We start from the raw sequence: 26,601 nt of genomic DNA, 5'->3' as shown, positions 1-26,601 counted from the left end.
CAAAAAACACGATTTTTCATTAGCACTTGTAAACAATCGGGTTCGAGATACCGATCAGTTAATTAAAATTGGAATTGCCTCGATTAGAAAATAAACAGTTTTATGATTTTATTTATTAATGGAAGCGGTCGGTTTTAATTGTTTTTCGAGATGCAGTTGGTGCGTTCGGTTTTTTTATTGGCGCGATAAGAAATCGCTGATTAAGTTTATGATTTAGTTAATTAAGCAAACGCAGAATCACAAGGATAAATAAGCGCACATACGCGTTAATTGAGACCAATGTAGCCGAGGCAAATGCACATTAGAATCCAACAGATGTGGGTTTTAGTACACAATGAAATGAGATTATGGAAAAACTAAACTGAGACATTTAAATGCAATATTCGTTAACAACATTTATTCTTCCATAAAAAATAAATAAACTTGAAGACTTATTTACCTTAACAATTTTTCTTGAAAATAAGAAATTTACTTTAATTTTATTATAAATTCACATGTTAAATTTTACATGTTAATTAAACTTTTGATATTTAATAAAAATTATTCACAATATAAATAATAATTAAATTATACACTAGTTTACACTAATTTTTTTTATGTTGAGTTGAGTTGTTCCAATATTTTTGAGTATAACTGAAGATCTAATTGACTGATTTGGTTAAAGGTGCATTCAAAATAAAGATAAATGTATGTACATTTGAAGAATGTTCTTCAACGTTCACTTATATAGTTTTTAGATTGGTCCTGTAGTTTGAATGCCAGCGATTTTAATAACTCAATAAAGTCAGTTTTTCGAGCAAAAATCGATGTGTGTTTACGTGTGGATGATATTATTACGAAAAAAATAAGGTATTGAAAATGAAAATCAAACGACAAATTACGAAGTTATGAATTTTATAGTTTCTTGATGATTTTTACATTTTTCCCTTTTTATTGAACAATTGAAATTAAATTAACCTTTGGTATAATAAAATTATATAATAAAAAATAGTCTCTTTTTTTGAGTATTCCTGCTACAGCAATCAGTTTCCCGTATGAGAATCCAAATGTAATCTCTCATCATAGCTGGATCCCAAAAACCGTAATACCGTCGCTCCATGTCTTTCATTCGTTGGTGAAAACGTTCCCCGTGTTTGTCATTCACGTCCCCAAATTGACACAAAACAAATCCGGTGACTCAGGGCGAGGGTAAGACATTTGAACATTTAAAAAATTACAAAAAAAAAAATTACAACACTTTTGTGTTAACAACTTTCTTTGCTGAAGAATTATAAAGTAAGAAGCATCTACCTTTTTTTAATATTTATTCTACTTCATTTCTATTTCACTTTTAATAATTTGTCATTGAAAATTCATTTCCTTGATTTACATTTGAATTTTTTTCGGTCCATTTCGGCAACGTGTATGTATCACGGTTTTTGAGATACATCTATGATGAGAGATTACATTTGGCTTCTTATAAGAGAAACAGATTAGTCTATCACATTATTCATACGAATGTAAAAATATTCAAAGTTCATTATTTAACTTCATCACTTCATCACTGAAAAAAATACAATATTTTATACAGAAATAGAAGATACTATGGAAATTGTGATTGTTGGCAACTTTCTTTGCCGAAGAATTATGAAGTTATAAGCATCTACCTTTTTCTAATATTTATTCTACTTCATTATAATAATTACTTCTTTAACCAAATAGCTCAACCGCTAATTGCTATACTCAAAAATGTCAGTGCAACTCAGAAAATCGAAAATAAGAAAGAATGATTTCATAAAAAAATTGTTAATGTTTAGCGAGCCAAAATTTATAGGAAAATCATATCTGTAGCTTGAAAGACAACATGACTGTAAACCAGTGTAATTCATCAATGAACTTATCAAATTTAAATTAATTTTGTATTTTTTACTTTTTACAAAAAAAAAATATTATATATTATACAGAAACAGAAGATAATATGAAAATTTAAAATTTCATTACTTTTTAGTAAAAATTGTCAACAGTACAGTTAAATAAATAATCGAAACAGTAGATAAAATTAACTGAATTACGTAATTCATTATAGAAAAACAGGACTTTTATTATTCTTTCAATTAACTCTTAAAATTTGTATAACTTTGATAAAAAATTGTAGACAGTACAGGGAAAGCACTTAAATGCACCATTTGAAGTACATTATAAAATTAATTTTATATCCTCCAGTTTGTGGTTATTAAAACCTGTCTCGCTGGACGGGCTCATAATCCGAAAATTAGTGTTCACAAAGCCGTTTAGAACACGCTACCGGACATTTTCCTCCATGTCCTAGTCCCATAAGACGATTACTGGTCCAAATAGCTGAATAATGTGGCTTATAAAAAAATGATAACGCGTCCGGGGAGTCGGTTTAAGTGTGGTTGTGAGTTTTTCGGTTTTTATGGCCGGCATAAATCTTGATCGTTCGCCTTGGCACGTCGTTTTTTTTATGGCAATCGACGCGGTTAATTTGGGGTAAATGGTCACATTAAATCATCCAAGTTTACTCTCTTAAAACAAACTGAAATTAGAGGTAACAGTTGTAACAAAAGTGGCACAGTTTTGCTGAATCACCTTAATTTAAATACAAAACAAATCTAATACGCAACATTTTTTTATTAACATACACACACCCGTAATGTCAAGAACAAACGAAAAATTAATTGCGGCAATTATATCTTTATTTCGTTGTAAAGTTCATATGTCACATTGACCAACACCGCGTGGAATTCGAGAACGACAAGACAAAGATACATATACACATTTCTTAAGCAATTAAACGATTTGTACAACTTGGTTAAAAGTGACTCGCCCATTTTTTTCCAGTCTCACAATAGGTATAAAATTGCAAATTTGATCGATCGGAGGCAATTTTACCGCTATTTCCAAACGCTAGTTCTCACATTACTTTAGTACGTATTTACATATAATGGCCGCACAAAAAATCAACAACAATAACATTTTGTGGCATAATTTGTTTGGATAGTCAGTTAGAATTGTGATTTTTTGCTGTAGTCAAAATCCTAAATAAAAGATCATTGAAACAATTGGAAGAATTTGAAATTCCCGAACAACTGCTAATTATAAATAGAAATTAATTACATTTATTGTGGTTTGTTGCCGTCGATAATTGACGTTCTTAAAGATGACACATTTGGTTGTCTTGTCGCAGATTCCGGGTAAAATTAATTAGACATTTAAGTAATTAAATCAATTACCAAGCCACAGACGTTGCATGCTGGAAATTACCGTTTTTCGTACGATTTTTCAACAGCAAGGCTGAGAGAATGTTATTGTTAACACAATGATTAATGTAACAAAATATGATGGTCCACACGCAAGGACACTTCTGTGTCCAAAAATGTTTAAACATAGTAATAAATAGTTCAAATAGAAAACATATGTTTATATGAAGAAACGTTTTGGTAGGACGAGACCGAATTCATCGATAGATAAACGGAGATAAGTGCCCGTCCTTTATTTCTCAGCGAATGGAATTTGTCGTTGATTTGTTGATAATGGCGCAGTCATTCGCGGCGAATATGGCGTTTAGATTTAAATAAATTTCCCTCCCGAGATCCACATGGTGAATTGCAATGAATCCGCAATGTAAAAATGTCACGTTTCTAGACCCATTTGAAATTCAAATTAACGACACTACAATGTAACGTATCTTAACATATCTTGACGGTATGATATTTATATTATATGACCGTTCTGGATTAAACATTAAACAGTTTTTTCAACACGTGGCATCTTTACGTTTATCTGATGATAAATGAAAAATTTCAAATTGTTAATGTTAATTCAAACACACGCGCGTTTATAATGAATCGATTAAATTATCTCAGTTTTAGACAAAGGATTAACAATGACAATGTTAACACCCGGTACTACCCACATAATTACAATAAATAAACGCAAATCGTTGTGATTCACAACGATCGTTCGTTCTAATTGTACTATTGTGTTACGGTTTAGGAACGATTTGTTATTCATGAGATGAATTTATAAAATTTGAAATATCACCGTCGATATCTGCCCGTCAAATACATCCTTAATGATTCTAAAGAAAATTCAAACCAAATTTAATGATGGAGTAGGCGCTATAGATTATTCCTTGACTAATTCGATTAAGTAGTTTTAATCTCCTTCAACAACCAGTGTTTACTTCAAATAAAATAAGTTTCCATTTCAAAATTTTGCTTTACTATCGCGTCGGAATTCCGATAAATACCAATTCAGCAAATTAAAATTAAAAAATCTAAAAGTAATATTTGCTTCAATAAAAGTATGTGAAGTAACGTTTATTTTGAAGAAAAATGGATGATTTCGTTTATTACAACAATATTTTATGGATGAAACAAATCAAAATTGTTCCAACTTACATAAAAATATATTATATATTCTTCTACATTTCTCTCTAATTTGAACGCTTAATAAAGGTACAAATACAATATGACGCGAACTTGTATAGCGGTTCTTAGTTAATTTTGAAATAACATTTTCACAATTTTTACAGTTTTACAATCCAGTAACGCATACAATCCGCAAACGAAGAGCCGCAGTAAACGTACTGTTAGAAACGTATCGCGGACAGTAAAACAGCCGTAATTACAATTTTCCGGCAATTACATTTTAAAATGCATCGCGGCATTTATTCGAAACATTCATGAGCACGCAACGCGAATTTTTGTTTGATCCTTGAAAATTATATTTCTAGTTGAACACTATCATTACCTTAAACCATAATCATTACGTCATTGAATGCCGTTTGGAAAATTGCTAATTATATCTTCTGGGATTATCGTTTGTAAACAGTTTAATTCGGTGCGCAAGATTTACGCTTGAACTTTTGAGGTTTATCAGATAAACATGAAATAATGCATCAGTCTGAGAATGTTACAAAGAATATGGACATCGAAAATCATATAAAATTTCTGACCGGATAATAAATTTTTGTACCGTTACCGCTATACAGATAAAAGCCAATATCTTTTGCGGACGTAAAAATCCATTCGTACAGCTCCGCAATTTCCCGTACAACAAATTAAAACATCGAACGTTATTCCAAAGATTAATCGCGAAAAATTGCTCTTAATACCGACCAATTACACAACGAAATTCTTGTGTGTGTGTTTCGAACGTTTCGCAACCGCAAATTCCATTCGTTTAAATCATTTTCTGGCATGAATGGACCGTGTAATCAACCTACCAAAACACTCATTATTTTTGTTCGATGGCGAATTTGCAAAATTTAATTAAGATGTTATCGACGTTAGAATTACCTTAATGTTAAATTAATGGTTTTGTTTTCGATTCAGTAACAAGATAACAATCTTCATCGATTTAATTCCAAGAAAATATTCTTAAAAAAGATTAATAACTGTGACTAAATTGTTTTCATCTGTTACAGATTTTTCGGACATGTCCTTCAAACACTGACCGTCTCACTTCACAAGATGTTCGACCAACTGATAACGAGGATAACGAGTCCTTCGACACGTAGAAGGCACACCTATCATTGCCCCGAGGTCCATTCCGATCCGGAGGACAATGAACAGATCACGCCCAGAAAACCGCGTCTCCTCGAACGCAGGAAGAAGGGACGAAGGGTCCTGGAAACTGGACTTAGACAGGCCAGGAGTTTGGGCCGGCTCGACGGATTGAAGGAGGTAATCCTGTTGTTGTTATTATGCAATTGCCAAGTAATTCAGGTCGATTGCCTTTCAATTGATCTCCTGTTGAACAAATTTTCGATTCAAGGCGAAGCACAAATTTAATTAGCGTGAAACGAACGGTTGGAGAATTGCGAAATCTTTACCACAATCTTTGCCCATAAAACATTTATAATACACTCCTGGTTAACAACAATTATAAACACAATTAAGTAAGTACACAAAGACAAAAACAATTTCTTAAACCAATTAAGTACATAATCTTAATACCTTTTGTTTTGTCCTTCAAGGCAAATATTTAATTTAAATGATATTATTTCTTGGTATATATTATTCTGTTTAGTCAATTAAATAATTAAATTAAATTAATTAATTAAATGTTTTATTAATCATACTTTCAAAAAGAACAAATAAATAAACAAAATATTTATATTCTTTCTTAAACATTTATTTTTTATAGAAAATTTATCTACCCTAAACTTATTATAATAAGTTGCTTAGAATCTTTGACAACAGTTTTATCATAATCTTGATACTTTTTTGTTTTGTCCTTCAAGGCGAATATTTAATTTAAATGATATTATTTTTTCGTATATATTATTCTGTTAAGTCAATTAAATATCCTTTATTAAAATCTTTTATTAATCATACTTTCAAAATGAACAAATAAATAAACAAAATATTTACCCTTCTTCTTGAATATTTATTTTTTATAGAAAATGTATCTACCCTAAACTTATTATAATAAGTTACTTAGTTAGAATCTTTGACAACAGTTTTATCATCTTTTAATACTGTACAATATTATTAAATTGTTATGGAAAACAAAACATAAGAACAATAACAATTTTATAAAAAGATTTAGTAGTAACAGTTTTATCATTTTTTGATGATATATATTGTTAGACATTCAACGAAAACCGAATATGTCACCAAGTGACTAATTGGTTATCGAATAGTAATAGTAGTTTTTAACATTTTTGAAGGTGTGTATTGGTAGACTTTTTAGTACTGAACATAAGAACAATTAAACAATTCGTTATAATTTGTGAAAGATTTAGTAACAATAGAATTTATTGTAATTTGTAAAATTTACTAATAATAGTCTGGTGTATTGTTAGGTTGTCGAAATGAACGTAACATAAAAATAACTAATACTCATATGTTTAATTGGTTGTAATATTTAAGTTATGCATCAGCCAAAATTTTCATATTGTTTTTTAAACAACGATTTCTTTACTACATATTTATTTGCTATTTCTGCATGTAAAAAATGAATTTTTTTGCTAAACAAAGTTGAACACGTATTTAGTATTTTCGTTTTCATTTTAGTGTTAATATCATGAAAATTTCGTCCAGTTAATTTTAAAGAAATCGTAAGCAAAAATGAATCGTCGTTTCATTTCTGACCTGAAATCGGCTAGAATTGCTTTAATTGAAGAAGGACATTCACAACGAGTCGTAGCGACGAGAGTAGGTGTTCTTCGGATATGGAATAGGTTTTTAGAATCCAATTCTCTGCAAAATAAGTCTCACTCTGGCAGACCACGGACAGAATTCGGGCATGCTACAGGAGTCGAAATATCGTTAGCTACAATCAGAGAACGTATTATAGAGTCAGGTTTGAGGTGTCGTCGTCCAATTAGGTTGTTCCCCCAGCTACAACATAGTGTGTTGCACAATTATTTCATGGTTATATCTAGAATACTTTATTAAATGATTATACATTGTTTTCAATAAAATAAATATATATTGTTAGGTTTTCAAAAAGATGCATAAACAATAAACAACTCTATAACAACTGAAATATTCACTATATTAAGAGAAGTAAGAATAGTAATATATATTATATTAGAATCTTGTGAGATTTCTCTTAAACACTGTCACTTAGTCACAGTGAATAGGCCGCGCATAAACAGTCGCTAAACGATAATAGAGAAAATCCCGAGTGAAACCTGAATATATACGACCGGACTGTTTTCGTCCATTGACCCAAATCGTCCGATTAAGCCGATTAATTAACCATTGTTCGTAGGTAAATCCAACATCGAGTGAAAGGTGGCGAACCTAAATCGCAAATCAATCAGAGAATCCATGTGTATTTGTGAAATTCCTGCGTTTCTCGTGTTAAAAACACTTCAAACGGAAGCGCAGTCGTCAGTGCGTGTAAAAAGGAACGACGGGTTGGGTCCGTATCTCTATGGGAATGTCTGGGTTAGTTTTGGCCTCTTTTCCTGTCTGGGGTCGGCCAATCACACTGAAATTAATTAGTTCTTAATTGCAGTTACTACGACTCTTTGTCACGAAGATTAACATTCATGAGGTGTGCCAGTGTCCCGGTGTGTGATTTTTTCTCCAAAAACACATTAATTGTTATTATGTTTAAGAAATTAATGTATTAGCTTAATCAATTAATAATTAGTCTATTGAAAATTGAATTGAGTTTAACAAAGATGTAATCAGTTAGGTAATTTTATTGCTTAAAAGCATTATTCCTGTTTGTAAATTGTGCGTTTATTTTTTTGGTTTTAAAAATCAAACCCAATTAAACATTGACTTATAATTAGTGCTTGAGGAATCGTGATTGATTTTGCGCTCGAAACTGTTATAGAACAGTTCACCGTTCGTATATTAATTGTGTTTTTGTCCGGCGGTTCGACTGCATCTCGTTAAAATAAACATATATTCAATTTAATGCAAAATATATATATATATATATATTGATTTTCTTGAGTACAATCGGCCGCGGCAAGAAAGTTTGCCGCTAACGGTTGTTCGCCGACCCGGGCAAGACTAACAACGTGAAAATAAAATGAAGAAACAAAAAAAAGCAAATACCTGCCGAGCAACACTGATATTTCCTACTTAGATTGTATGCTTAAAATTAAATAAGAGCATTAGCCGATCTGATTGATTGATGCTTCGTGTCATTGTGCGGTTCTCTTTTTTGGGATAAATGCACTCGGAGCCGAGATTAGCTTTATTCCTATTAAATTGTCCAAGAAGAATGATCCGTAATTCGGACACAAAAACCACAATGAACCGTATGTATAAATATTGAATCTATTTAAACATTCTTCGTCAGAGAAATAATTCTAATAAAAAGTTGAGTATTTTAAATTGAGTTTCTTGAATATATTTATATCATCACACATACATACTTCAATCAATTTAAAACGAACAGAAAATAATTGAAATCGTTTTCCTTTCATATTTTCACTTTCTTCGATTTGTGACGGCCAAATTTAATATTAAAATGGTTGTAATGACCGTTGAAAATCGCCAATTCTACATATTATGTCCGTAACAAATAATTTGAAGCCACTAAAAACGGAGAGAGCGGTCAACTTCCTGGAAAAATTTTGCTAGCTATTGATGAAGAAAATCCGCGTCGTAAAGCGATGAAAGTCAAAAGGTTAATTTTACTTTCCATATGTCACCGGTTTCTAATAACTAGAAAGAAAAACAAAGAAGATAATGTCAAACAAAACGGCGTTTAATCTTAGTAGGTCGAAGAACAATATGTTCCTGTCACGCGAAAACCACACAAAACGGTTTTCACACATGTACAGTTGTTTGTTCCTCAGATAAATTGGAAAATAAGTACCTAGAGGATACATTCAATTATCACCAGGAAAATATAATTTTTCTGATTATTAGTTGTTACTAGTAGTACATTATATTTAAGCAAAATGGCAAGTGAGTTGCAGTAATTTCCAGGAATATCTATCTGTAAGCATAACGTTCAGCTACTCGACAGTAGGTGCCGCGGTTTCTTTTTTTAAAATTTTTGTTATTTTGCAAAGGGAAAATAAAATTTCAAGAATAAATGTTCCATGTTTGATCAAAATACGCCAAATAATTTGTGAGTGATGAGCGTACTAACAAAAAATTATAAATTTGGTTTATTTGTTGTAAATGTGGAATGTAATAAAAATGCAAAGGACAATGAGATTCTTTGACCCATATGTTAAGATCGCACAAATAGAGCACGACGTTCGGATTAAGATGGATTGCCGAGCTGACGGACGGCTCTAAATCATCGGTACATCCGTACGTCGGGCAAATTTATAATTCCACAAGTAATAAACAAAGTATGCAAGTGGCTCCATTCACCTCGGCAACATGTCGGTTTTATAAAGATGCCCCGGAGTGTATCCGAACACCGTGTATGTATATCGAGAAAGGCCTGGATAGTTTATTGAGAGGACTAACCGTTATGTAACATTCCAAGCCAAACTAGCGACTATTAATGTGTATCAACAATACCATTGACAAATGACCGTTCAGGACGGACGGACTCGCTGCCGAGATGAGATGAGACAAACGGTCCATTAGCCACTATGATTAAGTTTGATTGTTTAATTGTCGGATCGGTCCGATTTGTTTTGCGCCTCTGTAATTGCGTGCGGTGGCCAATGCAAACACCTTTCAATGTTATTACCATTGTTACACGATACAGCCATTGTTATCGGTGATTGAAAGATGAAATTTTAACCATGCAACACAATAAGTTCTGAAGACGGGCACGATGGTTCAAAAATGTCCGGCAATATAAAATGTTGAGGGAAAGAAAAATGGTCGGTAATAAATAAGTAGAACAATGCCGTGGCGGACATAAAAGTAACATTAAAGTAGATGGAACACGAACACAATTTCGCATCGGGTAACGCGAAGCGACAACGTCAAACCGGAATGTTGCCAGCGTTTTAGTAGTACGGATTTGTGTTGTCATTAAGACGGTTTTCATGGAGATCACCCGTGTATTACAAGGACGAGAACGTTTTGAATTTGTAAATTACGAGGATTATGAGTCAAGGAACTTACTTAACTGCGCAAGGATGTAAATATATTGTGTTTATCTGCGACAAGTTTAATAAAGAAAACAAATCCGACCGAATTAAGCAACCAACAGCACAAGATAATCTCTCTCACCGTGTGTGTATGTGTGTGTGTGTAGCAGAGAGCCGCTGAAAATAAAACAGAATGAGAACGAAATTTATTACAATTTCAAATTTAACCACAAACTAGTTATAGAAATATGAAAAATAAATAAAACATAGCCATATAACTTGCAACGTGGGATACTCGCGTTTTATTTTACTATTTATAGATTCCCCGCCATTTTATGTCGTTTATCATTTCAAATTGCGCAAAATAAATTTACATACTCGTATTTCTCAATTCTGTCACCGTGTCATCGGTTTTATAAGATTCGCGGACTAATAGAAATTGCCTTGTTTATTACCTCAAACATTACGCCCTTTCACATATAACTCTTTACAATTTACTACTACTCCTTTTAATATTTTTCTCCTCAATACCTAACATTTCTTAATTAGAAGGAAATATTATTATTTAATTAAAAATAAATTTATTTAGTTTTACCGAAGTTAAGTTAAGTGGACAAATATTATACTTACCATAACTATCATAAAACCATTTTAATTTCCGACCAAGTTTTCTTAAACGTAATTAACCACTCCTTAATTTTTTCTTCTCAAAATCTGACAATGATAAATACACTCAGTATTGAAAGTATTGATAAAAAGAAAGTCGATTGTTAAAGCAGATATCAGTTGCGAAATTGTTCGCTAATCGATTTATTTTCGATCGAGCAACAGTTTTGTACCGGCTTCAGGAAACGTGACAGACTGCTAATTGTTTAATTTTTTTATCATCAGAAAAACGCATATAATTAACGAATTAACGAGGATGTTTATGGTACGCACAAACCGTTAGTGTATAATATAAGATGACTGGGTAAACGTTTCAGCCTTGATGTTGAGAAGTGCGACTTTTTTCAGCGGCTGAAAACGGTCAAAAGTTTCGATACGGACAAATCGATTGCTTAATTGCAAACAACCGATATTAATTATATGGAAAGTTTCAAGTCCATAACGAGTAAAAACGTGAAAGGGCTTGGCTTGTTCTGCTACGGTTATCGTACTTTGTTCATTTTTTTCTTTTCGGTAAAAATGACTTGAAGATAATTTACGATGCATTGTTGAAAAATGCGGGAGCTATGCAACAAATTGATAGTGTGTGCACTTCATAACTCACCTTTAGAAAGTGAGATAAACATTGAAAATAATTGGACGAGGAGAAAAAACAATAATTAAATTATCCTTTCCCCTTTCATCGTTCATAATGCCTGGATTATGATAATAACAAGTTTTCTATTTCGGTAATATGCATAGACGGGATCAAGAAGAAGGTGGCACAAACCACAAGACACTTTCAGCAATTACAGCTAATTACACTTATTTATTTACAAGCCTCTCGTATAAAATTAAAAAAAGCCACATTAGAAAGTACCACATGACCAAGGCGAAATATTCGATGAATATGATTCATTAAAGCCATAAAACATTCAATGTCCGATGCCGCAAAAGGTGTTAATGAGCGATTAACTGAGAAAAATCGAAATCCAAACAAAAACAAAAAGTAAACCAGAGAAAACACAATAAAAATCAAGGTCACCGTTTAAATTTTCATAAACCGCGAGATTTCAATGATCGATTGGAAGTGAAACATCGTCGGCAAACACAGATAACATGGAGAATCGCACATACGTTTTAGCGGTTATAAATCTGTTCGCTGGCGAGAACAAAACGCAACACAACAGTGGATTCGAAAACGGCGTAACGCAAAAGAATCCGAGATAAATCAAGTTGAAGAGGCGAATTTCGTTTGCGGAAAGGTCGCGGCATAAAGGCCGGGTTATCGTACGGGTGCTCATGTAGGACGGAAGTTCATTATGCCGCGTTTGACAATGAAACAATGTGTGCACTAACTGTGGCGAAATTACGAGGGTGTTTCCAATCAAAAATAACTCTGAACATGTTGAGCTTTTTCGAACGGTCACAACGAATTTATTTATTACTATTAAAAACCGTTTACTATATTACTTTTTATTGCTTCGAAACAGTTGCACGATTGTTATAAATTATGTTCAATTACAGGATTTTTTCTTAATTACGCCAAAAACTACCATTTTTCATTAGTTTTGTGACTGATTTTCAGATGTCGCCGTGGTTGAGTTCTACCGAAAAATTTTAAGTGCATTATTGTAGCTTCTACCTCTCACTAATAGATGTCAGCTTAAAATAACAATGACTAACAATAAATCAGGTAAAGAACAATTACTAATGTTTGAGGAATGTCGTTGAAAGACAATCGTTGTGTTAATTGTACCTCTACTCATAAATAATGTTGCCGGTTTATTTATTTAAACTATCAGATTTCTTTTGCAAACCGTATTCTATACGAAAACGGGGATATGATTACAAGACTATGCATAATAAAAGAAATCAAATTTATGGCGTAATCAAATTCAAATTGATTAGAAAAATGTTTAATTTATTCATCGACCAGATACAACTTTTGTTTTAATTTGTGCACATTTTACAACAATTTACAAGAGCTATTAGCTCTAATTCCACAACATAAATAACGCAGTGGCGTCTGAAAAATGATAGATTTAATTTGTAATCGACTAAATATTTTTTTTCTGTTGCAAGTAACAAAAATAATCCGCGACTCTGTAATATTTTCATTAGTATGCATAGAGAAACTAGTATACTGAAAGAAAACTTATGTAAATTATAAGAAACACGGTTGCAAACTGCATATTACGCACTAAACAAGTTTTCCACTTAAAAAAAAAACCGCTTATAATTGGACTATTCATTAGGCTACTCAGTGGCGTCTTATCTTATAAGATTTGCTTATAAAATCTGTAAAAACAATTAACCAAACATAGCTATAGAGTTTTTGGAAAGCTTTGTAAGTGGTGTTAAGTTTGTTTAAGTATTTAGCACCACAGGTGGTTGAAAAAGTTTTTTTATATAATTTTAAAATTGTGCGGCAGATCTTCAAGTTCTTTTGCTCTTCGGTAACCAGTTTTATCAATTTAAATACTGGTATCCTAAGGTCAGGTTACTTTTAGATAAGAACCTTTTAACACACAACTAAAATCTCGCTAATTAACCAATTGCGTCTAAAACTACACCTGCACGTCTAAAAAAAATATTGCTGTGGGCTCCTTATAAAATTTTCACGGAAACGTCTTAATTCTTTAATAACACCCTTCGTGGTCTTTCTGTGCATCGCCGCTCGATTAAAAAGGGCCATAACGTTAAGTGTCTTATCTCGTGACGTTCGGGCACGAAGAAAGCGCGTCTCCGTTAATAATACCGAAGGAATAAAATACCAGAAGCTGTGCCATGCATCTTCCAGTTTTTATTTTTGTTCGGTTGTCACATGTATTAGTGCCGTATCTAATCTCGTGGGGGATTAGCTCGGCAAAACCGGAGTAACATTCCACCCATTTTATTTATTGTAACGCCAAGCGAAATATTTTATGCGTGCGTTTCGCCAGTCCCCCGTACATTTTTTGGTCGTCCATCTTAATAAGATCTCGTAACTGTAAAGGCTGTGTGTATGGACATCTTCGGTGGGCGAAATGGTTTTTTAATTAAAACCGAAATAGTACCCAATTAAGTGCATCAAAAAGACACTCTCATATTTCGACACCGGCCTATTATGACTCCTACGTAGAATAGATGAGCTCATATTTTATGCAACGATCATTGTATTCAACGATACAAATTAGTTTTTTAACTCGCGGCCGATCTGTGTTTGTATTGTTCCAATTACGATTCGATAGGCGTGAATTCGTTACGATTCTTGTTTTTATCAGTTTCACGTTCAAATAATACGATCTGATGATACGGCTCTCGTATTTCGGGGATGCGGAGTTTGCGTTGGCGGAATCGCCCAAGTTATATTTTTGTTTATTTTTTAGATGTTTAGCACTGGCTCACGGTCGTGAACAATTTATGGACTTTTCTAGCCACCAGAACTGACACAACGTGATTTACTTTCGGGAGATACTGCCTGTGTTTGGCAAATTTTGGGTTCACCTTATAAATTATTCATGTGTGGTGTGTTTTTATTAGTTTTTAGTAGTTTCTATAATTACACGGGGCGCAATGGTGATTTTAATTAATGTTATCTAAAATATGCGCAATGTAACTCGTTCCCGCAATAAAAAAAATACCGACTAGTATAGGTTTCTGAAATTAAAATCGAAAGTCAAAATAAACATATCGGGAGGAGGAAAATTAAAAGTAAACAATGCATAAAGTCGCCGGTTTTATTGGGCGGTTTGATAACGTTGGGTCGGGTATGTGGAAAAAAAGTTTAAAATTTCGAATTAGCATAAGGTAGAAGGTAGTGTGCTTCTCGCCCACTTAACAGTTTTGTCGTTGGATCGCGAAATTTATGGTCCAGACGGCGAAATTCAGGATCGGATCCCCGATATTTCCGATATACAGGTATTTTATACCTGGTCGGAAACGCACGGCTAATTATGTCTGCATGTTGACTTTGCAACTATTTAATAAATTATTCGAAAAACGCCTCTCATGACGTCCCATAATAACACACCATCGGTAATAATTATACAACTATCCAAAAATGATACCGAAAAGAAAAAACGTGATTTTTGGCCGACCAGGATTAGTATTGTTTATCACGTACTTCCTTTGTACGCGTTTTTCTAAAGTAATTTTCGGTTGTAAAACCAGCACTTCCAGTTAGGAACATGACTGCAATAAACAAATCAACTTCCGAGTTTTACTCGTAGAATAGAAATCGTGAGAACTTTTACGGGGTGAGTAATTTAGTGTAGAAATTTCATAAAATCTTGCCGGCGGTTTTATGCAGTTATGCAGGAAGTACGATAAATTATGTATCAATAGTTTCTCATATGTTTTACGTAACATCTTCTACATAATTTAAGCTTATCTCTGTACTCGAGTTTGAACCGATTTAATTAATGCATATCTTAATTGTATGAATAAATGTATTAATGAAGAGAGTTACGTCCTACGCCCATGAAGTTTTTGAAGCTTTCAATCATTGTTACAACAGACAGTTTCAATAGTTTTAATAAACAAGCATTTTCTTTCATTACTTTCATTCATTATTTTTAATCAGTTATTCAAAATTTTCATCACTCATTTCACTTTTTTTAATTACCTTTATTTCATGATATACATTTTTTTATTTTATAGACACTATATGAAACAAACACAAGATATTTTTTAATATTAATTTTTTAACATAATCCTTTCCCATTTTTGCAATTTATCGATTAAAATTGAATTATAATAATCCACAAGTTTTATTTATTTAAATTAAAAAAAATATAAAATTTGTTATGTATTCGTGAATTTAAGACTAATATGCTTTTTATAATTTTTGTTTCTTCTATTTTCACGCCGTAGTGGAAAAATGCAGATCAACTTTTGAAAATATAACGTAATATGACTTTAGATAATAGTGAACTATAATAATATTTGTATATACGGGGTGTGCCATATAGTTAGATAGTATTTTGGCGTAGAGGAAAGTAAACTAACTTTTTATTACGTTATTTTACTTTAAATTTATTTCACTTCTGAATTGTCGTCGGTAAATATGCCTAGAGGAAAACTTTTAGCCGCTGAAATAAAAGAACGCATTATAAAATTGAATAGGAGTGGTCAAAGGCAAATTAATGTTACAAGAACGTTTAACCTAAACAACTCAATTGTTTTACGAACTATTGGACACTGTGGTAAATTTGAGAAAGAGTCAGTGGAAAAGAACAGTGTATGACCAAAAATAAATTCTCAGTATCAAGACAAACAAATTTTCAAACCTGTTAAGAAAACATCTCCGAAATCTCAGAGAACGACTGGAAAAAAATAACATGGAAGGACGAATTGTAATTTTGTTTAATTAAAAGTGGTGATATGACCTATGTCAGACGTCCTAAAAACGAGAAACTCGGTTCTAAGTATGTCCTACTGGCAAACTCAGAGGTGGGTTGACAGCCCCAGACCTGATTTCCTGGCTATGGTGATGATCCCCGTCATAAAATAGAAGCCCACATGGACATATCCCAATAAGACATCTTGAAGAACCAAAATGGTGCCATATGCTGACTTGTACCCTTAAGACACTTTTTCCAGCAAGACAACGACTCAAAGCATTTTATCGATTAAAACTGAATTATAATAATTCACAAGTTTTATTTATTTAAATTTAAACAAATAAAATTTGTTATGTATTCGTTAATTTAATTATACATTTTTTATGTATTAATTTAGTCTTTCATGCTTTTTATAATTTTTGTATCTCTTTTATTAATTTTCATGATTATTATTTATTTTATACAATTTTCACGCCGTAGTGGAAAAATGCAGATCAACTTTTGAAAATATAACGTAATATGAGTTTAGATAATAGTGAACTATAATATTTGTATATATGGTACACACGGTATATACAAATATTTTAGTTAGATATTAGTATTTTGGCGTGGAGAAAAATAAACCTTATAAACTTTTTATTTCATTATTTTACATTTAATTTTATTTATTTCTGAATTGTCGTCGGTAAAGATGCCTAGAGGAAAACTTTTAGCCACTTAAATTAAAGAATGCATTATAAAATTGGACAGGAGTGGTCAAAAGCAAATTAATGTTACAAAAATGTTTAACCTAAACAACTCAATTGTTTCACGATTTATTAGACAATATGGTAAATTTGAGAAAGTGTCAGTGAAAAAGAACAGTGGATAACCTAAAAAACTCACTCAATATCAAAACAAACAATTTTTCAAGTCTGTTAAGAAAAACATCTCCTGGATCTTAGAGAATGACTGAAAAAAAATAACATGGAAGGATGAATTGTAATTTTGTTTAATTAAAAATGGGGGGTATGACCTATGTCAGACGTCCTAACAATGAGAGACTCAGCTTTAAATATACATATCCTACTGTGAAACTCAGAGGTGGGTTGAATGTTCCAGACCTGATTTTCTGGCTATGGCGTTGATCTACTTCATAAAATAGAAGCCCACGTGGACAGATTCCAATAGGACATCTTGTAGAACCAAATGGTTGTATCCTTAAAACACTTTTTTCAGCAAGACAATGACCCAAAGCACATATCCCGTTTTATCAAATGATTTTTAAAGGAAAGGTTAGGTGAAAACCTATCGGGATAATGAAGAATTATTTGAATGGATTCAATGAGTATTATCAAATTAATTAGGTAAATGCCTTAAACGTACTGAGAGTTTGTAAAAGCAATGGGTACTTTTTTGAATATTTAAAAATATTACAATATGTTATTTCAATAAATAAAATTAAAATTATTTTCCAAAAATTACTTTATTTTTTTCTCCTAATTTCAATCTTGTCAAAATAAAAATCTTCAACCTTCAATACAACGAAACTAAATCTTTTGTAATTGCTTTAGGTGTAAGTTATCCGTAATAATTTTTCAAAAATTTTTACATTATTTATTATTATTTTATGATGAATATCTGTTGTTCTTCGATGTTTATAATTAAACCACAAATTAGATCTTAACCTCTAGCGTCATTCCTAGTATCCAACATCAATAACATACTTTTCACAACAACAAGCAGGAAAAACTGTTAAACTCATCAGTCATTAACCACGGCAATATTTACTTACATTACCTCGTGTTTGCGTATTACAGAAACTACCGTAAGTGTCTACTCCTACTTGCTTAATTGCTGTAAAGATTACAGTGACCCCGTCAAATCAGATGCAATTCGTTTTTCTCTTGTATTCGCGTGACTTTCACACGAACGTTTGTTCAACTGCTTACCCAGAAAAACGATATTTAGGCGAAAGATTATGCAAATATATGTTTGCAAATGTCACTCACTAATCTCTACAAAATCCACAATATTTTTTAATTTTACAGTATATAGCAAAGTAAATTGAGTTAATATTATGCCTCGTGGAAAGAAATTAATTTTCGAATTAAAACTACGGATTGTAACGGGTGTTTTACACCAATTTTCCAGATTTGGTAATATGAAAGGAAAAAATAAAACTGGAAGACCGAGAAAAACCAATAGGTTTCAGGATAAACAAATTTTATCCCACTCCAAAAAAGATCCTTTCCTGAGTTCCAGAAAAATAAAAGATACAACTTGGAATCTATGTTTCTTCGAGAACCGTAAGAGATAGATTACTACAAGCGGGGTCTTCATGCGAAGAAGCCAGCCAAAACAACACTACTATCAGAGAAAAACAGACTAGCCAGAGTTGAATTTACCAGATTCCTTTTACACTGGACTATAAATGATGGGAAACTAGCGATCAGAAGTGATGAAATCAAGTTTAATCTAGTTAGCAGTGATGGGATTTTATACGTAAGGTGACCTATTCATAAAAAGTTTAACCCAAAGATTATCATACTCACTGTTAAACACAGCGACTGGTCGGTAATGGTATGGGGCTGTGATAACAAAATTAGACACAAAAAGTATAGTAATCAGCAAGATTTATTCACGATTCTGGAAGAGGCCCAGCAAAATATGGATCCAAATATTATTGACCATCTGTTGCTTTCCATAAAAAAGGTGTTGGGAAGTCATTCATAATAAAATGGGAATTTTACAATATATTAGTATAGAATTAATTAAAATACTAATTACAAATTATTTGTAGTAATAAAACTTTAAATAGCATAATTTGCTTTACTTTTTGATAGCCCAAAACAAATAATCATAAGTAAAATTAAACTCTTTATTTTTTTATTGATTAACTATGTATTTGTTAAATTTATAAAGGGAAGTTAATTTTTAATATACATTTTTTTGAACATAATAATTAGGACAAAAATTATTCGAATTTATATATATATATATATATATATATATATATAAATATATATATATATTCCTTTCAAGAGGCTTAATTTCATTCAGATTGTCCCATCGAAATCCCTTTGTGCACACCAGGAACCGTGTATAGACACTAATTTTCTGATAGTGTAAGTCATCACACGAAAGGGCTAATATAAAAACCGAACGCACAATGCACTCTTGTGCCGGTTCAGGAGATTTAAATTTTTAATAGTCATTTCAATGAAAACAAATCTCTCGAGTGCGAAGTACAGTTAGTGTTGTACAGTTGTTGTTTGATTTTATCACTTATAAATAGGGTTATTTTTATGACGTTAACATTTGTGTCTGTTACTAAGAGAAAAATCTTTATTTCTATTTGAAGATATTTTCGGTGCGTGCTCGTACAATAATGACCAGTCTTTGCATCATTTTTGTAAAAATCAGTACCTTCGACCTGGGACACCATAAACCGGGCACGAAACGTGCCAAAAACTCAAACAACAGGTGACCGTACAGTAAAAACATGAAAATCCGCTGAAAATTGCCGGTACAGTTATCCAATTAAATTTGCGCAGGTATATCAGGCAAAAATGTAACAGAAAAAAAAAATAGTTTCTCAGGCCGCACAGATTTGAATCTAATGTATTAACATAATTGGTAAGAGTACGGATTTTATGTGCGTAGGCAATGTGATATTAAAACCGCAGTTTATTATATCAATTCGCTTAAGTGTTTCGACTCCCTTTGAACAATTTCGAAACGACTACCTTGGTATGTCATCAATACGTTCGGATAATTTTAATCTGGCCGCGATTAGCATTATTTATCCTGACTAGGTCAAGTAGGTTTCATTTACTTTCGCACCACAATGGATTACAAAATTTGCCAACAATTATTGTTATTTATTTCTAATTAAACGCTTGTTTGTACTAATTGACAATAATTCATTTTCCAGGTAAGAACATATCTTAATGCAGTAAGTAACTATACACAAAACCAATTATAATCTGTTAAAATCATTTTCAATTAGAATTAACTTTAAGGTGATGTAGAAAGCAACAGAAGGGCTCGAAATTTTCTACAATTTATGTATGACTACTGGAAAACATTCAATAAATATGTCGAGGTGGAATCTTTCGTGTCTAATTATCAAATTAAAACCATAAAAAAATAATTTACAACGCCCCAGCACAGGAAAAATATTATAATAGGCACCATGTGGAGAACAAGAAAAATTGGATGGTAATTAAAAAGGCTGGGATTAGGTGAAATATTTATCACCTCTTTAGAATTCTAGTATATTTTATTTTGGTTGGTTATGTTAGTTTTAAAAGGTAAATCTGTAAATCTGAAGTATCATCTTTATTTTTAAAATTTAATTAAATTGACTGTAGTCATAGTTTTTCACAACCTTGGAATTTTAATCTTAATGGTGATTACTAATACTACTACTACTTACTACTACATGCTAAATTTACCGGTCGAGAATTTAAAATTGCGGAATTAACAAATTATTTTACTATTAGAATATTCAAGTACCAACAAAAATCTTACTTTTCTCCCTAATTAAGTCTAAAATGGGTTTTTTATAATAAAATATTTATGTTATGCAGTCTCATTCAAGCTAATTTACAAGTGGAAAGTGTATAACTTTCTTTCAAAATTCTAGTTTTCAACAATTTTCTTATTTAACAATAAGACTTAATTATTACTCACATTTATTGAAATATATATTTTTTGTAATAATAATAATAATTATTACAGAATGCTTCTTCTTACTTATGCCATTTTTAAAAGAGATTACTGCTAATCCCCTTTGTATGTATCTTAGAATATGAAAGATATCAAGTCAATTTTTATTTTAATAAGTTATTAGTATTCAGTACAAGTTTCGAAGTAGACAATCTAAAAATTGTGTAATAGAATTTCAATCATCATTGAAAATCTCTGTAAAATAATGCACGTTTGAAATTGTTACTGATTACCATACTTACAATAACAAAAATTGGTGAATAGTGGTTATTAAACTGTTTGTCAGTCTCTCTTAAGTTCAAATATTAAACTTATTGTTTTGGTTGAATATATTCTAGAAACATAGCCAATTTAGAAGTGGAACAAAGGGGGTGGCCGAAGGCAAAATTGTTCAAGAATGCGGTACCCAAAGTCCGATTAACCGACGGTAACTTAATTGCAATGCGTGCGCGGCCCGTGCTACAACCTGATAAAACAACCTGCCAACCGAAAAACGCGACACCTTGATCAGCGTCCGAAACATCCACGTTTTTTTTTACTTTCAACTTTTAGGATCGAAAGAACGTTTCTGTCGTTCTCTGTGTCGCACACGTGTGAGGTTTCTTCCCAGGGGAGATTTCTTCGGACCATTAACTTTTGTACCTAACTAAAACGGCATCTGTTCTTCATGTGACGGTTTGAGAAATGCGATGTCGAGTCGAATTGTTTTTTTTTTGCCGTTCGGCGGGTTGTTTATAAGGGTGTTAAATTAGGATCATGAGTCGACAGGTAGGTAACGCACCAACTGCATATTTAGTGTATTAATTGGAATTGACTTAGGAATGTGAGTTAATCCTTAAGAAATGCACCCTGTAGTTAGCTACAAACTGAATTTTAATGACGGTGTTTAACTAATACAAAATAATTGCTGTAGAAAAACAAAACTTTTGGTCATTTGTTTAGAATAATAGTTATCATTAGGGCGCCGGTGTGTTTTCTCTTACTTTATGATGACATAATTACATATCGGCCAGATTTATACGCAGAGAAAACACAAAGAAGGCTGGAATTACATTTTTGTTTCATAACTGGGTATTAAGGACGAACTGTCAAGGTAAAGTTCATCAGACGAATGAAAGTTAAAGGTTGAATGATCCCTCAGGTCGACGGATTAATATTAAATTTTTCTGTTATCACGACAGACACACGACTACATAGTCACTTTCGTCAGATGAATACTAAACATGTAACTTGTTGGTTTCTGAATTGATTAAATTATAGATATGTGTTTAATATAAAAAAATAGACGTTTTAGGATTGTGGTGCTACTGTTTTTTTAATGAAAAATTTAACTCTCTAAAGGTAAATTTAATAAATTTTCATTTCGTTAATAAAGTGCAATCAAGAATAGTTAATTTATTCGATTTAAAATTTAATTGTAAAATATTAAATTGGTTTAAACAAATTGTCATACTTTCCATTAACAAAATCGACCCTACTTCGTTATCAACATTTTTGTTAACAATTTGCAAGCAAGGATGATTGATTAATTTATTCAATTTAAGCCGAACTACATTTTTTAGTTTTCCATCCTATAATTTAAACATATTCAAGGTCTAAGATGATATTTTGTAAAGAAAATAAATGATTAAGAAAGTTTTATATCGACATTTTCTTCATTTTAATTTAATTTTAATAATATGCACACTAGAATCGATAATTAATTTATTCGATTTAAGTAGAAAAATACATTTTTCAATTCTAATTTAAAAATATCAAAGATCTAAGGCAAAATTTAATCAATAATAGGAATTCATAAGAAAATTTAAACATAAAATATTATCTTGGTTTAAATAAATTGTCCCGCTTTACATCGACATCTACTTCGTTATCAAAACAATAAATTCAGTAGTTGTAAACTGTGGTTATTTATGGAGAGGCTGAAAAACGAGTCAACCTATTCGAAAATGGCTCGCAGCTCACAAATCATACATTATCTTACCTCGGTGGAATTGATAAAGCTTATCAACCTCTGGTATTTTCTCTACGGTGCATTTATTGTCTGGGATTGAACGGTGGAATGAGTGCGAAGGTATGATAGGACATTATTAATGATTAAAATATCTCGTCCGCACTATAATTAAGCGTCCCGAACGGAATGGAGGCAGAGAGGCAAAAGTCTGCGGATCTTCAAGGCCTCGTCACGACGTTGCAGTAGCTCTTGCCCGGTTCCGATTCCGATTCAACAACGTTGCATCAACCGTTTTCGTTTTTCTCCTGTTTCGACATAAAAAGTTGGTTAACTATACTGGTTACTAGTTATAGACTGCCATTCTACATATATTGCGCTGGTCACTTCCACGACGTCTCACACGACAACAGGCGTTTATTTTCAAACTTCTGAAATTAATAATGGATGATTTTTTACCCTCCAGCAATGGCTGAACTAACGAACTCCAAACGCAGATGATTTTTTTCCAATTAACGGAAACGGGATAGTCTGGCATTAGTTTATTTTTGGTGTCTTTGTGCTTGGTAAAAATACAAATTAATTGTTACGTCATAAATCAATTATCGTCTAATAACAATTCTTCGATTAAAATGTGGATTTTTTAACGTGGAATTCCATTCCATTATTATTCTCCGCTCTTACATCATTAACAACAATTAAATTACGGCCTTTAAAATGAATTATTTCATCTATATAAATCTTTTTTACCGTCGAACACACCCAATAGGAATCAATAAACTCATTTGTAATGATTTTTTACGCGTTCAACTTGAATAAGTCTCAGTTTATCGGCAATCATGTATAATTAGCTTGTTTGACGAATATTCAGGTTTCGTGATATTATTAATTATTGGACACGTCACCTTGGAACGTTCGATTCAAACACACGAGTCAATCAGAATTAATTACCCCGTTAATTATAGCATTATTATTATTATTATTATTATTATTATTATTATTATTATTATTATTATTAGTTCGAACGAATATAATTTTGTATATATGTATGTTAGAGCACAAAATTATGTCTATTTTTAAATCACTTTTGCTCCATTTATTTCCAAATCCAATTACTGATCATCTCTCCTTCATCCTAAAAAATAATAAATATTGTAGTCGGACATATGGGATAAAAAACAAAAATAACTTGTAGATTGCGCTTAATTTAACGCGAAGAACTGCAATTATCCCGCAGACAAGAAATTACGGGCCACGTCTAGCAGTCAAATTTTGCCGGCAATTTAGGTCGATATTGTTTCACAAGCGTTCAAATCGTAAAACAATCCGCATTTTTTCGTCCAATTTAATTAACGATGTTATGAATAGCGTTTATCAGACTGTGAAGCTGCGATTCGTCGCCTTTGTCCAGGATTAAAAATCACAATCTCCTGTCCTACATTCCATCTTCAAAGCAAACGTTGGAGATTAATAACAGTAGCAGTTATTCTGATTTTGATCGTGTCACATTTAAACTGGGCGCTGCGAAACTCGCTTACCGAAAACCTTCATTTGGTCAATGATGTAAAAGGAAGGACACAGAAGATTTTTCCTGCGCGACCTTGAAACAGTTCGAAGGCATCGGAGGAGAAAAAATAACAACCTGTCGCTCGGAACCGTGACCTCAGGCGTATTGTGACCGGTCACTATAATAACTAACGCCTGACCCAGTAATGCGTTATGTCACTTGAAATTGTTACTTTATCGTTGGGTAATTGTTAATAGCATTAAATAAAAACATTCGGTTCTTAGAAACAATTTGGACACGTGGATAGATTATGTGAAGAGTTTGTTAACTTAACATGGATTAATGCTTGATCGATGTCTCATAAACATGCTAATGAATTTGTCCGGCTAATTGTAGTAAATGTGTTTAATGGCAAATAAAATATTATAATATCACAATCACAATCTCTCTCTAATAATTATTTATTGATATAGTTACAATAATAGTCATAAAACGTAAAAAAGTAATATCAATTGTTTAGGTATTACTTTCTGAATTTTTTTTAAATTCACTAATAAATATCACAAAGTATAAAATTTATGAAATCCATAAATCCGTAATCTGCAAATTATTTATAAGATATACATTATAATTTTTAAATACTAGTAACACTACTAGTTTGTTGTCCAAATTTCATAATTTTTTATAGGAATTCAATACAAATGACGTACAATTTCTTCTTCTGAACAAAAAAATGGGTAAAGCAACATGGTTCGTTTGTTTGTGACTAATAAATTGTACATAAAATATTTATAGGATGATTGTTGTCTACTGCTTTAAACAATGCCATTATTTTTTGGTGTCTTTGTTGCAAAAAATGTGCACTTTTATTCGTCTTTAACTAACTTAACCAAAAGGTTTTATTTTTATTAACAACGTAATTAGTTAGATAAGCACATTAACAATACTTTAAAATTTACATTATTAATAATTCAAAAAATCTCGTCTCGCTTGTTTAGATCTTTAAATGACTCCCATTTTGAATTACAATATCAAATTCCACCCCGACTACTCAGTTATTCAACCAGCATAATAATGTTTGTCTCCGTTTAAAAAGTCACGTCGCTCTTTACATTTTAATAATATTCCACTCAATCAAATTACACAATGATTCCCCGAAATTCCAGTTCTTTCCAATGTTTACACCAAAAAATTTTGAAAGAACCGTTGGTCGGAAAAGCGATATAGTGTCATCGTGACACTTTCCACTATCGCATTTAATCCGACCAGTCCGGCCATTTAACCACAATTTAATAGCACCATTAAAACTATCTGGCGACGATAAAACCAAATCTTATTATTTGACTTAGCATCCCAAATGCCCATCTAATAATGTTAGATAAACTGCAGAGATTTTTTCGAGTCGGCATAGAAATTTGATAGATGTTGTAGCGGAAACATGATAGTTAGTTTTAATCCGTATTTGGGTAAAAAACTGCATCTCGGTTTATCTATGTAAGAGATAGTTTTAGGTTCTTGGTATTTTAATACTTTTTGGGGTGGCTTTTTGGAACGCCATAATGTTTTGATCTTAATCTAAAACCAAAAAGTAAAAAATGATTTCCATTTTGAAGCTTAAGTATTTATTTGTTCATCCATACTCAAATAAATTGATTGGAGAAAAATTACAACAGTTTATTTTATAAAATCTGTAAAATGTTTATATCTATAAACTTATTATACATTTTTAAATACATATTTAGACATAACATATTACCATATTCCATCTGTGTCTAAATGTATAAACTTGAAAATTTATAAAATCCATGGAATGAGTATATTTTCATTCATATTTACTTTATTTAAAATCTTTGCGTGTAAATAAGATGTGATGTCGTAAATGTGATGGTAAAAAATGCAAAATAAAATGAACAATAAAATTTATCCAGACATTGGTTATCATCTCGGAATAGAAAACTAAATATTGCACGAATTC

General features: G+C 31.8%; 1 protein-coding gene across 1 annotated transcript in view; it reads left to right on the top strand.

Moving 5' to 3' along the window:
* Positions 1-26,601, top strand: part of LOC109593905 (rho GTPase-activating protein 20) — a 57,095-nt gene that overhangs the window by 10,966 nt on the left and 19,528 nt on the right. The window contains exon 2 of the mRNA XM_020009040.2: positions 5,432-5,690. Coding sequence (XP_019864599.2) covers positions 5,478-5,690 — 213 coding nt within the window. The 5' untranslated portion in view covers positions 5,432-5,477. The remainder of the gene's footprint in view (positions 1-5,431; positions 5,691-26,601) is intronic.

The sequence above is a fragment of the Aethina tumida genome, chromosome 1, assembly GCF_024364675.1.
Source record: "Aethina tumida isolate Nest 87 chromosome 1, icAetTumi1.1, whole genome shotgun sequence".
In the NCBI taxonomy this organism is placed as follows: Eukaryota; Metazoa; Arthropoda; class Insecta; order Coleoptera; family Nitidulidae; genus Aethina; species Aethina tumida.
The sequence above is the reverse complement of the archived record's forward strand: the minus strand, read 5'-3'. Positions and strand labels throughout refer to the sequence as shown.